This window comes from Schistocerca gregaria, chromosome 7 (assembly GCF_023897955.1).
Source record: "Schistocerca gregaria isolate iqSchGreg1 chromosome 7, iqSchGreg1.2, whole genome shotgun sequence".
Lineage (NCBI taxonomy): Eukaryota > Metazoa > Arthropoda > Insecta > Orthoptera > Acrididae > Schistocerca > Schistocerca gregaria.
The window spans coordinates 139,604,439-139,618,364 of NC_064926.1; the positions used below are offsets into that span (position 1 = coordinate 139,604,439).

General features: G+C 44.7%; 1 protein-coding gene across 1 annotated transcript in view; it reads left to right on the top strand.

Annotated features, from left to right (window-relative positions):
• The window catches only part of LOC126282333 (serine/arginine repetitive matrix protein 1-like), a gene marked incomplete at its 5' end in the record, with an annotated part of 52,573 nt that extends 52,119 nt beyond the window's left edge, over nt 1-454 (top strand). The window contains one exon of the mRNA XM_049981990.1: nt 2-454. Within this exon, the coding sequence (XP_049837947.1) occupies nt 2-454 (453 nt within the window). The remainder of the gene's footprint in view (nt 1) is intronic.
• Between the last annotated feature and the right edge of the window lie 13,472 nt (nt 455-13,926).

Below are 13,926 nucleotides of genomic sequence, written 5' to 3' on the forward strand. Positions count from 1 at the left end.
GGACGTGCGCGGCCAGGCGGCGGCGTGCTCGTCGCCGATGCGGGAGGCCGCTTCCCCGCTGTCGTCTTCGACGTCGGCGTCGGCGTCGGCCTCCGCGTGCACCGCCTCCGGCGCGGGGGTGGGCTGTGACGGCGGCGGCGGCGACACCGGCAGCACCGGCGGCGACTCGGAGGAGTCCAGCTCCGGGGGCGGCAGCGGGGGCGGCAAGGCCTCCTGCAAGGACCTGCGCGCGCTCATCGGACTCGAGCTGGTGGTGGACTACGTGAAGCACGAGCACGGCGGGCGGCGCCGCGGGGGCGACGACGGCCCCGCCCCCGCGCCCGCCGGGGCCGGAGGCGGCGGGTCGCGCACCTCCTCCCCCGCGGCCACCGCCGCCGCCCCCGCCGATAGTAACGGCAGCGTCGTCGCCACCGCCACTCCCAAACTGGAGCCGCAGCAGACGGACTCCCTGTGAGCGTCGGCCGGCGTCGGTGACGCCTTCAGACCGTGGCTGCTCTAGCTGGCCGGCCGGCCTCTGCGGTGAAAGCTCACTGCCCGCCGGCACCTGTCAACCACAGCCGTCCGTGACGCGGAGGTCTCGCCGCCTCCTGCCGGGAAGCTCTCGTTCCACCTGGCTGCCACTTGGACTCATTTTCCTCGAGTCCCACGCAGTAAATGCTTTCTTCGTCAATTTTATCACAGACCACAAGGGTGCATAAAGTTGCCTTCCGAGTGAAACCCGATCTGAAATGCTAGTCAAACGTTCGGAAAATTGTCGTATTCCAAACATACCTGTTACAGAGAATCGTCTTTTCTCATTATCGTGAAAGCGTGCTATCGATAACAAAAATGTTGTGCTTCTCTTGTGTAGCTCGATAGTTGATGACTGACACTTTCGAATAGAACAGACAAGTTAAGACGCTTTACCGGACCAGGAATCGAACCTGGCACCTGCTGCAGAAAAGTCTCTCAGGAGTTTCAATGAATAGTGTAGCCACGTAACTGACTTCAACGTGAAGAAATCGTGTTCGATATTGCATATTGCCAAGAATTTTCCTTGATTAGAACAAAACCAGCTCACCATTGTAGACACAGAAGAGCTACTATTCTAGGTTCGTAGGCTTCCACGATTACCATACTGTAATTTTGGGTGTTAGACCGTGTCACTGATTAGATCGCGGAACGATAAAAACGGTCATTCCCAGTTGTTGGTTGCATGTTACTCGTATCCAGAGGCAACAAAAATTAAGTTTTCTGTATTGAAGATAAATTGATCGAATTTAAAATCTGAAAATGCTGACATAATCTTTTAAATAAACGTTTCATACAATAACTCATGTGTAAAAGTTAGAGACTACATATATTTCTTTAGGCAGTGTAAATCATGGGGTGCAAATTGCTTGGACTATATTTGCTCCAGAGTTTGAGAGTGAGAGCACTTCACCCCGCAGTACTTCCAGCAAACTTCACACACCTAATTACAAACGTTTTCATGAAAGCAAAAATCTTTCTTGCTTACTATTTTTTCGCACATAAAGTAAAATTTCGTCATCAGGCATGACGTTTTAATTTATTATTTCCTTACTATTAATTCTTTTCTCAACGCATTATTCTGATAAAATCCTCATATACTACTGAAAAGTACTTGCAAAATTATGTCTTTGTACCACAGACAGTTCAAGCGGTATGATGCTCTGACTGTGACTTTTTCATTAGTTTTTGGGTGAATAATTAGAAACTAACATAACCATCATAATCAGGGTTTTGCGCCTTTAATCATAAAAGAATTTCATGCTCTACACCAAATATTTGATACATTAACTAATATGTATACTTTGCGCTAGAAGCTGTTTTATACGTGTCAGTTCGATTCTTTGAGAAATCGGGGGGAGGGGGGGGGGGGGGGGGGGGAGTGAGAGGGTTACTGCTGAAACGCGAAAGAACTACAAAACCGACATTTCGACCCTCCTTGAAGCGTTTCATCTCAGGGCGGCTACACTGATGTTTTATGATAACGCGGTCCTACACACAAAACGATTTTATTCAAAAGAGGAGCTGCCTGAAGGAGAATTTGTGAGTATAGCTTCCAAAATCGATTGTGTTGGAATGCGAAGAAAACAGCTAGTCACGTTCCCTCCACTTGCAACAGAACCGAACTGATGGTCAACTGAATTATATGACTTCCAGGGCTTTTTACGTAGATGAGGTACTTTTTTCTATTGGCGACCAATATTTCGTGCTCACAGGTGGAAGACCGCTTCGTAGATCTTGGGATTCGTTGTCTCATGAGATAAAGCTTTCACACGTCACAGGTGACTACTGCTTTGTATGCCATGCCAGACTGTATTGACATTGGTATTTTACAGTCCAGCTGTCTGCTCACTACGTTGCTCCAGTTTATACTGCTACCAGAAATGGCATCAGCATTTGGTTGTCTTAAGTCATATCTGCGTTCTTAAAGCAAGAGAAATTTCTACCACCACGTGAGATGTACTTGGTGTCATAAGAGACAACGCAACTAGCGATCGAGCTATCGACACAACACAAACTTATCTGAAGCTTGAGTTTCGAGCGGTCATTCGAACAATATCAACGATTTTATTTCGCTCCAGTGAGTTACGGATTTTTATGCAAGCTGTGAACTCAACCGCAAGTTCATTAACTCATTTAATGTTTGCGAAGCAAGTAATTGTCTTTTTTGGAGAACAGTGAAATACACGTAAAAAACAGACAACTGTAAGATGTAAGTGACTCATATACACGTGGAAATGAAAACAGTCATATCTATGGCCGTTGTTGCTTTACATGTGAACACAAAGACTCAAGTGGGCCGTTAGTGGCTGAAGTCTATTATGTGGGTGCAATAAATAATATACGTGGATGTTGGTGTTCAGTGTGAGAACAGGAATAGCTTCGGCACAGCCAGTTCATGCGACGTGCTGTGAACAATCTGTTGTTGACGCTGAAAGACAGGCCCAGAAAATGATGAAATAAGCAACGAATTTTATTTATGTACAACCCTAACCTTACTATTTGTCGAAATAGGAAATTTCATGTCACTTTGTAAACCATGCAATTCCTTGTTGTTGTCATATGTGAAACCGATTGTTACGCACTTCCTTCTGTATTCATTCCAGTCCATCAGAAAAATTGTTGTTGCTTTATATTGTAACGGGATTAGTAAGTACCAGAATGTTTTGAACATCGAAAGAGACATTTATAATAAGAAATTGATGAAAAGATGATATAAAATGAAGACTGCAAACCAGCTGGTATTTGAATATTATTTCTTTTTCAGTGCGAACCCCACTTGTTTTCTATTGTAATAGATAGTTATTGAAATATTTCAAGTTTATGATAATTGTTGTAGAGATCTAAATCGTATATACACCATTTCCTTGTAGAGCTTTTTGGTGTGAACTTGAGAAACATGTTTCGTCGAGAATGATAAAATTTCATCACGTTCCACACATATCCCAAATCTCATACCGTACTAGTAGTGAAGCATATTACGTTAACATAATTTCATACGTTTTCCCATCAACTAAATTTTGAAATATGTACTTAAACGCCTGTTCACGTGTTGTGATGAGGCGCTGCATACTCAGAATGCAATATTCGACTGATACTGTTATCCGAAGCTAGTCTGCACGTAACAGTGCAACGGAGAAACATAATTATTGATAAAAAACTGTTTGTTATTTTTCTCTTCTTGTTGTTGAGTTTTACTGGCTGCACTCATGTACTAAATATTACAATAAAGTGTAAGCAACAAGATGTGTGCCACGATTTGTTTTATTGAAAATACTTCTGCTTTTGAAGATTGTGAATACCTAGTTCTTCATTATTGTACCTATTCCTCAATTTACAATTTTAAATGTTCCTACATTGAACACTTAAACAATCGTTGATATGACTATTCAAATCAGGATTTAGTTCGTCTCTTATTTTTCCATTTTCAGACAAGAAACGAATTATTCATCTTGTGTGGTTTCAAAATTGAGAAAACATTCGTGAGTTCAACTGAAGCTTTAGAAGTTTGGCATCACTACATACATGTGCATTTCTACATCTCTGAAGAGGGCAGACCACGTTTTACAGCAACAGACCAAGTGGCAAAATATATTCTGACCAAATTCTCTGTCACCAGCAAAAGTCGAATTATACATTTAAGTTGAAAATAGTTACTATGTATTTACAGGCGGAGGGGAACCAAATACTTGCTGCGTTCTGCTAGGTGTGCTCCGTACTAATACCTGAAATCAAGTGCCTAATTTTCTATCTCGATATGATATTGTGAACCACTGTAACGCTCGGTGGTATGATATGTAAGTGACTGGCATAGAAACCCTGCCATCTGTCATATAGCATGTTTCTCGCAGCGATTAACGTAGTGTCGAAGAGAAGATGATGATGTTTGGTTGGTGGGGTGCCCAAATGTGCGGTCATCAGCACCCGTACGAAGTCCCAAACTTTACACTTGTCAAACCTAGCCACTTTCACGAATGATGAGGACAACACAAAAACCCAGTTCCCGTGCAGAGAAAATCCTCAACCCGGCAGGGAATCGAACCCACTGATCTAGAGACAGCAACGTTAGCCACTAGACCACAAGCTGCGAACTCAAACAGCACAGATCCAAGAACCAGTGACTACGTATCGCCTACTGCCGAGAGACCGTCGTATGAAGCTTCGAGGTGAGGGCCAATCAGAACTCTGAAAAGTGTTCGATACAGTTCCCCACAGTCGTTTAATGAACAAAGTAAGAGCATATGGACTATCAGACCAATTGTGTGATTGGGTTGAAGAGTTCCTAGATAACAGAATGCAGCATGTGATTCTCAATGGAAAGAAGTCTTCCGAAGTAAGAGTGATTTCAAGTGTGCCGCAAGGGGCGTGTCGTAGGACCGTTGCTATTCACAATGTACACAAATGACCTTGTGGATAACATCGGAAGTTCACTGAGGCTTTTTGCGGATGATGCTGTAAGTTATCGAGAGGTTGTAACAATGGAAAATTTTACTGAAATGCAGGAGGCTCTGCAACGAATTGACGCACGGTGCAGGGAATGGCGATTGAATCTCAATGTAGACAAGTGTAATGTGCTGCGAATACAAAGAAAGAAAGATCTTTTATCATTTAGCTACAATATAGCACGTCAGCAACTGGAAGCAGTTAATTCCACAAATTATCTGGGAGTAGGCATTAGGAGTGATTTAAAATGGAATGACCATATACAGTTGATAGCCGGTAAAGCAGATGCCAGACTGAGATTCATTGGAAGAATCCTAAGGAAATGCAATACGAAAACAAAGGAAGTAGGTTACAGTACACGTGTTCGCCCACTGCTTGAATATTGCTCACCAGTGTGGGATCCGTATCAGGTGGGGTTGATAGAGGAGATAGAGAAGATCCAACGGAGAGCAGCGCGCTTCGTTACAGGATCATTTAATATTCGCGAAAGCGTTACAGAGGTGATACATAAACTCCAGTGGAAGACTCTGCAGGAGAGACGCTCAGTAGCTCGGTGCGGGCTTCTGTTGAAGTTTAGAGAACATACCTTCACCGATGATTCAAGCAGTATATTGGTCCCTCCTACGTATATCTTGCGAAGAGACTATGAGGACAAAATCAGAGAGATTAGAGCCCACACAGAGGCATACCGACAATCTTTCTCTCCACGAACAATACGAGACTGGAATAGAAGGGAGAACCGATAGAGGTACTCAAAGTACATTCCGCCGCACACCGTATGTAGATGTAGATGTCACTTGAGTAACAAAACCATCAGGAACATTTCACCTCTCTCAAAGCTGCCCAAGGCGACTGATTCTGATATAGTTGTGAAATAGGAACGAGTAGGGACAGTCACGTCTAAACCGTGACCGATTTCAATTACTGTCAGATAGGAACGGTCGTGTTCTAAAAAATCGCATGTCATCAATTGACGGATTAACTCCTGGGTCCCAAAGTGCTACCAATAATCCAGCTAGGACAATGACATTTCGTAGAACGTTAAAAAGAATGGGTTGCAGTGATGGAACAGCTCCTCATAAGACCCACATTTCGGTAGTCAGTGCTAAGCGCCGCTTACATTGAAGTAAAGAGAAACGACTCTGTACAGTGGATGATTGGAAAAGAGTGATTTTCACTGACGAATCACGCTATAGCCTGTGGCAGTTCAGTGTAAGGGCTTGGGTTTAGCAGACGCCTGGAGAACGTTAACTGTCTTCTTGTATAATGCCAGCAGTTAACTACAAAGGATCTAGTAAAACAGTGTGGAGGTGGTTTTCATGGTGAGGTTGTGGTTCCTTTATTGTGCGTAAGAAAACGCTAAATAATTAAGTACATCAACACATCTGCGATAATGATGGAGACAGAAGAAATGAATCAAAAATTGTGCTGCAGCCGGAACTCGTACCCGTATCTTCTTGCTTACTTCCTTTTTAAAAAAAAAATATCATTTTGTTCCTAATTGAGTGTTGTATTTTTTCTGGAGTGACGTCTTAGGACATTTGTTAAAGTTCATCGTTGATATATTAACTGAGTTTTTTTAATTTTTTTATGGCAGAATGCAGCTAACCCTCTGACCGAACACGATGAGCTACCGTGCCGGTACTTACTAAGCAGAAATGCTACCATTATACCATCGCAGCACCATGGTCAACATTGCTGCACAAACTATTCAAGTCGAGTGCCCTCCCAAACACAAACTTCAATTCATATCTTCAGCTTATTTTACCGCTACATTGTCACTATTGCCACTATTCAGACATCAGAAATTTTGATTCATTTCTCCTGCTTCCATCACTACCGTAGATGTAGATGAGACTTAAATGCTTCCGGGAAAATTTAGTTATAAGATCTATAAGATCACCTATAGTACTGGACTTCCCCATTACGTCCAACGCCGGGGTGCAATTCCAATGCCAGAGAGCCCTGGCAGTTGTGACAATGTAGGGGGAAATAAGCTGAAGATATGAAGTTCGTGTTGGGGAGGACACTAGACTTGGGTACTTTGTGTAGCAGTGTTGACCATAGTGCGGCGATGGTGCAGTGGTTAGCGTTTCTGTCTATTCAGCAAGAACACACGGGTTCGAGCCCCAGCCATGTCACACTTTTCAATTCCTTTCTACTGCTTCCATCATTATCATACACTACTGGAAATGGAAAAAAGAACACATTGACACCGGTGTGTCAGACCCACCATACTTGCTCCGGACACTGCGAGAGGGCTGTACAAGCAATGACCACACGCACGGCACAGCGGACACACCAGGAACTGCGGTGTTGGCCGTCGAATGGCGCTAGCTGCGCAGCATTTGTGCACCGCCGCCGTCAGTGTCAGCCAGTTTGCCGTGGCATACGGAGCTCCATCGCAGTCTTTAACACTGGTAGCATGCCGCGACAGCGTGGACGTGAACCGTATGTGCAGTTGACGGACTTTGAGCGAGGGCGTATAGTGGGCATGCGGGAGGCCGGGTGGGCGTACCGCCGAATTGCTCAACACGAGGGGCGTGAGGTCTCCACTGTACATCGATGTTGTCGCCAGTGGTCGGCGGAAGGTGCACGTGCCCGTCGACCTGGGACCGGACCGCAGCGACGCACGGATGCACGCCAAGACCGTAGGATCCTACGCAGTGCCGTAGGGGACCGCACCGCCACTTCCCAGCAAATTGAAATAAGAACACCGTGAATTCATTGTCCCAGGAAGGGGAAACTTTATTGACACATTCCTGGGGTCAGATACATCACATGATCACACTGACAGAACTACAGGCACATAGACACAGGCAAGAGTGCATGCACAATGTCGGCACTAGTACAGTGTATATCCACCTTTCGCAGCAATGCAGGCTGCTATTCTCCCATGTAGACGATAGTAGAGATGCTGGATGTAGTCCTGTGGAACGGCTTGCCATGCCATTTCCACCTGGCGCCTCAGTTGGACCAGCGTTCGTGCTGCACGTGCAGACCGCGTGAGACGACGCTTCATCCAGTCCCAAACATGCTCATTGGGGGACAGATCCGGAGATCTTGCTGGCCAGGGTAGTTGACTTACACCTTCTAGAGCACGTTGGGTGGCACGGGATACATGCGGACGTGCATTGTCCTGTTGGAACAGCAAGTTCCCTTGCCGGTCTAGGAATGGTAGAACGATGGGTTCGATGACGGTTTGGATGTACCGTGCAATATTCAGTGTCCCCTCGACGATCACCAGAGGTGTACGGCCAGTGTAGGAGATCGCTCCCCACACCATGATGCCGGGTTTTGGCCCTGTGTGCCTCGGTCGTATGCAGTCCTGATTGTGGCGCTCACCTGCACGGCGCCAAACACGCATACGACCATCATTGGCACCAAGGCAGAAGCGACTCTCATCGCTGAAGACGACACGTCTCCATTCGTCCCTCCATTCACGCCTGTCGCGACACCACTGGAGGCAGGCTGCACGATGTTGGGGCGTGAGCGGAAGACGGCCTAACGGTGTGCGGGACCGTAGCCCAGCTTCATGGAGACGGTTGCGAATGGTCCTCGCCGATACCCCAGGAGTAACGGTGTCCCTAATTTGCTGGGAAGAGGCGGTGCGGTCCCATACGACACTGTGTAGGATCCTACGGTCTTGGCGTGCATCCGTGGGTCGCTGCGGTCCGGTCCCAGGTCGACGGGCACGTGCACCTTCCGCCGACCACTGGCGACAACATGGATATACTGTGGAGACCACACGCCCCACGTGTTGAGCAATTCGGCGGTACGTCCACCCGGCCTCCCGCATGCCCACAATACGCCCTCGCTCAAAGTCCGTCAACTGCACATACGGTTCACGTCCACGCTGTCGCGGCATGCTACCAGTGTTAAAGACTGCGATGGAGCTCCGTATGCCACGGCAAACTGGCTGACACTGACGGCGGCGGTGCACAAATGCTGCGCAGCTAGCGCCATTCGACGGCCAACACCGCGGTTCCTGGTGTGTCCGCTGTGCCGTGCGTGTGATCATTGCTTGTACAGCCCTCTCGCAGTGTCCGGAGCAAGTATGGTGGGTCTGACACACCGGTGTCAATGTGTTCTTTTTTCCATTTCCAGGAGTGTATATCCTGTTACTACATGGTACGCACGTTTAGTTTTAGGTTCGTCGCTAATATAATTTTTGTTGTCTCTGTTTCGTCTTTGGTATGTGATTTCCTTAATCGAATCACATTTACAAACCATATGTTAAATAGCATAAAAGAGGAAGTGCGGTGGAGTCATAGTTGATAGTCAAAATTTATAATTCAGACAATTTATTGACATTACGTCTTTTAAGGAATATGACAATTACAAATTGTGGACAAGCCACTAGATAAAGCTTTGCAAATACAGTTGGAAACCCAACGTACTCGGTACCCAATTAAACAGTCCCTTATTAAGGAAACAGAGTACCTGACAAACTTCAGAAATTCCAACTCCCGTTTAGAATTTCGCTCAAAATAAATATAATAAAAGGAATTACCGGTAAAGGGTGACTTAATGACACTTGAATACTGGTGCCAAGCTAAGATCCATTTTCCTAACATGATAGAACCACTTAAATAAAAAAACTACAGCAGAAACACTGATCTTTAAAAATAAATGTTCACGTGCTCAGACGTGTTAATAACAATTTAAAAAAATTACTAGGAAGAGCTGCACAAGGAACTCAGCGGATGCTATGCAACTTAAGGTTGAGCCAATTGCCAGTCCGTAATATTTAAGGTAACAGGTTCATATACGAACAGGTTACATACAATATATATTTATATACGTACCAGCTTAACCCGCCTTGGAGGAAGGAAGATAAATACTAAACTTTGGAAGGCGATATGTGAACAACACCCGGTAGTGCCCAGGCTCTTAAACACTGCCAGGCCTAGGCCTTTGACGACATTTCACTCCACACCAAGGCCCTGGCACAGTCATAAGTTTCCGCCCGAATCACAAAGACATTCCCATAACTCTGACACATAGAAACACTCGGCAGAGCCTTTGACTCGATATACGAGTAAGTGTGTAAAGGAACACGTTTCACTACTGACAAAGTGGTAACTCTGACCTTAAGTATTTTACACATGGGCATCTGTATTAATAGAGTGCAGGCTTTGAAAACGCAAACATAAAATCATTTACAAGAGATACAAAGCACTAATAAAACATCTGAGAAAACTTTCAAATGACGGCCACCATTTAACTAGGCCAACTCAACTCTTCCAAACCATCTTAAAGTTCGACTGTGAAAGTCTCACCACAATGATAAAGTTTAAATGACTCCGAGTGCGTCGGTCAACAAAACACAATTATGACCACTTACCTCATATGTTGTTGTTGTTGTGGTCTTCAGTCCTGAGACTGGTTTGATGCAGCTCTCCATGCTACTCTATCCTGTGCAAGCTTCTTCATCTCCCAGTACCTACTGCAACCTACATCCTTCTGAATCTGCTTAGTGTACTGATCTCTCGGTCTCCCTCTACGATTTTTACCCTCCACACTGCCCTCCAATGCTAAATTTGTGATCCCTTGATGCCTCAAAACATGTCCTACCAACCGATCCCTTCTTCTAGTCAAGTTGTGCCACAAACTTCTCTTCTCCCCAATCCTATTCAATACCTCCTCATTAGTTACGTGATCTATCCACCTTATCTTCAGTATTCTTCTGTAGCACCACATTTCGAAAGCTTCTATTCTCTTCTTGTCCAAACTAGTTATCGTCCATGTTTCACTTCCATACATGGCTACACTCCAAACAAATATTTTCAGAAATGACTTCCTGACACTTAAATCTATATTCGATGTTAACAAATTTCTCTTCTTCGGAAACGCTTTCCTTGCCATTGCCAGTCTACATTTTATATCCTCTCTACTTCGACCATCATCAGTTATTTTACTTCCTAAATAGCAAAACTCCTTTACTACTTTAAGTGTCTCATTTCCTAATCTAATTCCCTCAGCATCACCCGATTTAATTTGACTACATTCCATTATCCTCGTTTTGCTTTTGTTGATGTTCATCTTATATCCTCCTTTCAAGACACTGTCCATTCCGTTCAACTGCTCTTCCAAGTCCTTTGCCGTCTCTGACAGAATTACAATGTCATCGGCGAACCTCAAAGTTTTTACTTCGTCTCCATGAATTTTAATACCTACTCCAAATTTTTCTTTTGTTTCCTTTACTGCTTGCTCAATATACAGATTGAATAACATCGGGGAGAGGCTACAACCCTGTCTCACTCCTTTCCCAACCACTGCTTCCCTTTCATGCCCCTCGACTCTTATGACTGCCATCTGGTTTCTGTACAAATTGTAAATAGCCTTTCGCTCCCTGTATTTTACCCCTGCCACCTTTAGAATTTAAAAAAGGGTATTCCAGTCAACATTGTCAAAAGCTTTCTCTAAGTCTACAAATGCTAGAAACGTAGGTTTGCCTTTTCTTAATCTTTCTTCTAAGATAAGTCGTAAGGTCAGTAGTGCCTCACGTGTTCCAACATTTCGACGGAATCCAAACTGATCCTCCCCGAGGTCCGCATCTACCAGTTTTTCCATTCGTCTGTAAAGAATTCGCGTTAGTATTTTGCAGCTGTGACTTATTAAACTGATAGTTCGGTAATTTTCACATCTGTCAGCACCTGCTTTCTTTGGGATTGGAATTATTATATTCTTCTTGAAGTCTGAGGGTATTTGGCCTGTCTCATACATCTTGCTCACCAGCTGGTAGAGTTTTGTCATGACTGGCTCTCCCAAGGCCGTCAGTAGTTCTAATGGAATGTTGTCTACTCCGGGGGCCTTGTTCCGACTCAGGTCTTTCAGTGCTCTGTCAAACTCTTCACGCAGTATCGTATCACCCATTTCGTCTTCATCTACATCCTCTTCCATTTCCATAATATTGTCCTCAAGTACATCACCCTTGTATAAACCTTCTATATACTCCTTCCACCTTTCTGCCTTCCCTTCTTTGCTTAGAACTGGGTTGCCATCTGAGCTCTTGATATTCATACACTTGGTTCTCTTCTCTCCAAAGGTCTCTTTAATTTTCCTGTAGGCAGTATCTATCTTACCCCTAGTGAGATAAGCCTCTACATCCTTACATTTGTCCTCTAGCCATCCCTGTTTAGCCATTTTGCACTTCCTGTCGATCTCATTTTTGAGACGTTTGTATTCCTTTTTGCCTGCTTCATTTACTGCATTTTTATATTTTCTCCTTTCATCAATTAAATTCAATATTTCTTCTGTTACCCAAGTATTTCTAGCAGCCCTCGTCTTTTTACCTACTTTATCCTCTGCTGCCTTCATTACTTCATCCCTCAGAGCTACCCATTCTTCTTCTACTGTATTTCTTTCCCCTATTCTTGTCAATTGTTCCCTTATGCTCTCCCTGAAACTCTGTACAACCTCTGGTTCTTTCAGTTTATCCAGGTCCCATCTCCTTAATTTCCCACATTTTTGCAGTTTCTTCAGTTTTAATCTACAGGTCATAACCAATAGATTGTGGTCAGAGTCCACATCCACCTACTATGTTTCCTTCTCTCCCTTTTCCTACACTCGAATTCCAGTCACCCATTACTATTAAATTTTCGTCTCCCTTCACTATCTGAATAATTTCTTTTATTTCATCGTACATTTCTTCAATTTCTTCGTCATCTGCAGAGCTAGTTGGCATATAAACTTGTACTACTGTAGTAGGTGTGGGCTTCGTATCTATCTTGGCCACAATAATGCGTTCACTATGCTGTTTGTAGTAGCTTACCCGCATTCCTATTTTCCTATTCATTATTAAACCTACTCCTGCATTACCCCTATTTGATTTTGTGTTTATAACCCTGTAATCACCTGACCAGAAGTCTTGTTCCTCCTGCCACCGAACTTCACTAATTCCCACTATATCTAACTTTAACCTATCCATTTCCCTTTTTAAATTTTCTAACCTACCTGCCCGATTAAGGGATCTGACATTCCACGCTCCGATCCGTAGAACGCCAGTTTTCTTTCTCCTGATAACGACATCCTCCTGAGTAGTCCCCGCCCGGAGATCCGAATGGGGGACTATTTTACCTCCGGAATATTTTACCCAAGAGGATGCCATCATCATTTAATCATACAGTAAAGCTGCATGTCCTCGGGAAAAATTAGGCTGTAGTTTCCCCTTGCTTTCAGCCGTTCGCAGTACCAGCACAGCAACGCCGTTTTGGTTAATGTTGCAAGGCCAGATCAGTCAATCATCCAGACTGTTGCCCCTGCAACTACTGAAAAGGCTGCTGCCCCTCTTCAGGAACCACACGTTTGTCTGGCCTCTCAACAGATACCCCTCCGTTGTGGTTGCACCTACGGTACGGCCATCTGTATCGCTGAGGCACGCAAGCCTCCCCACCAACGGCAAGGTCCATGGTTCATGACTTACACAATACGTGGGAGCTGGTTCCACAGCTACACCACTTCACTTCAAATTTTGTTCTCAGCGAAGTCACAGAACTTGTATCTCCAAGCTGTCCATGTCGCCAAAACGCCCAACCAACTTCACATCGCAACGTGTAACGGTCATCACGCCCGTTCGGCAACCGTTGACACTCGTTTCCCAGCGAATGTCACGAGATCTAGAGGGTTACCTGTCGAAGGCTAACAACCAACTCGCTTCGCCCGCCAACTCTGAAGATATGACACGCGAAAAGCAAAGATAGCTTAGCTCAACCACAATCGATCTCAACCACACATGGAAAAAAATGGCGCCAGCTAGCCACGGGCCAGTCTTCCTTTAGTTTCCTCCAAAATAATGGACAGCTCATTTCATTCAGCAGTAGATAGTAACGTCATTATCGAATCTCGCACCCTCAGTTTCAATCCTACTTCTGAACTTCTCTTTTCTTTCTTTGATTCCTTCTTCGATATACAGGCAGGCTAAATGAGAAGCACTGTGACCTATCTGATTTCTTTCTGGCCACAGTGTCT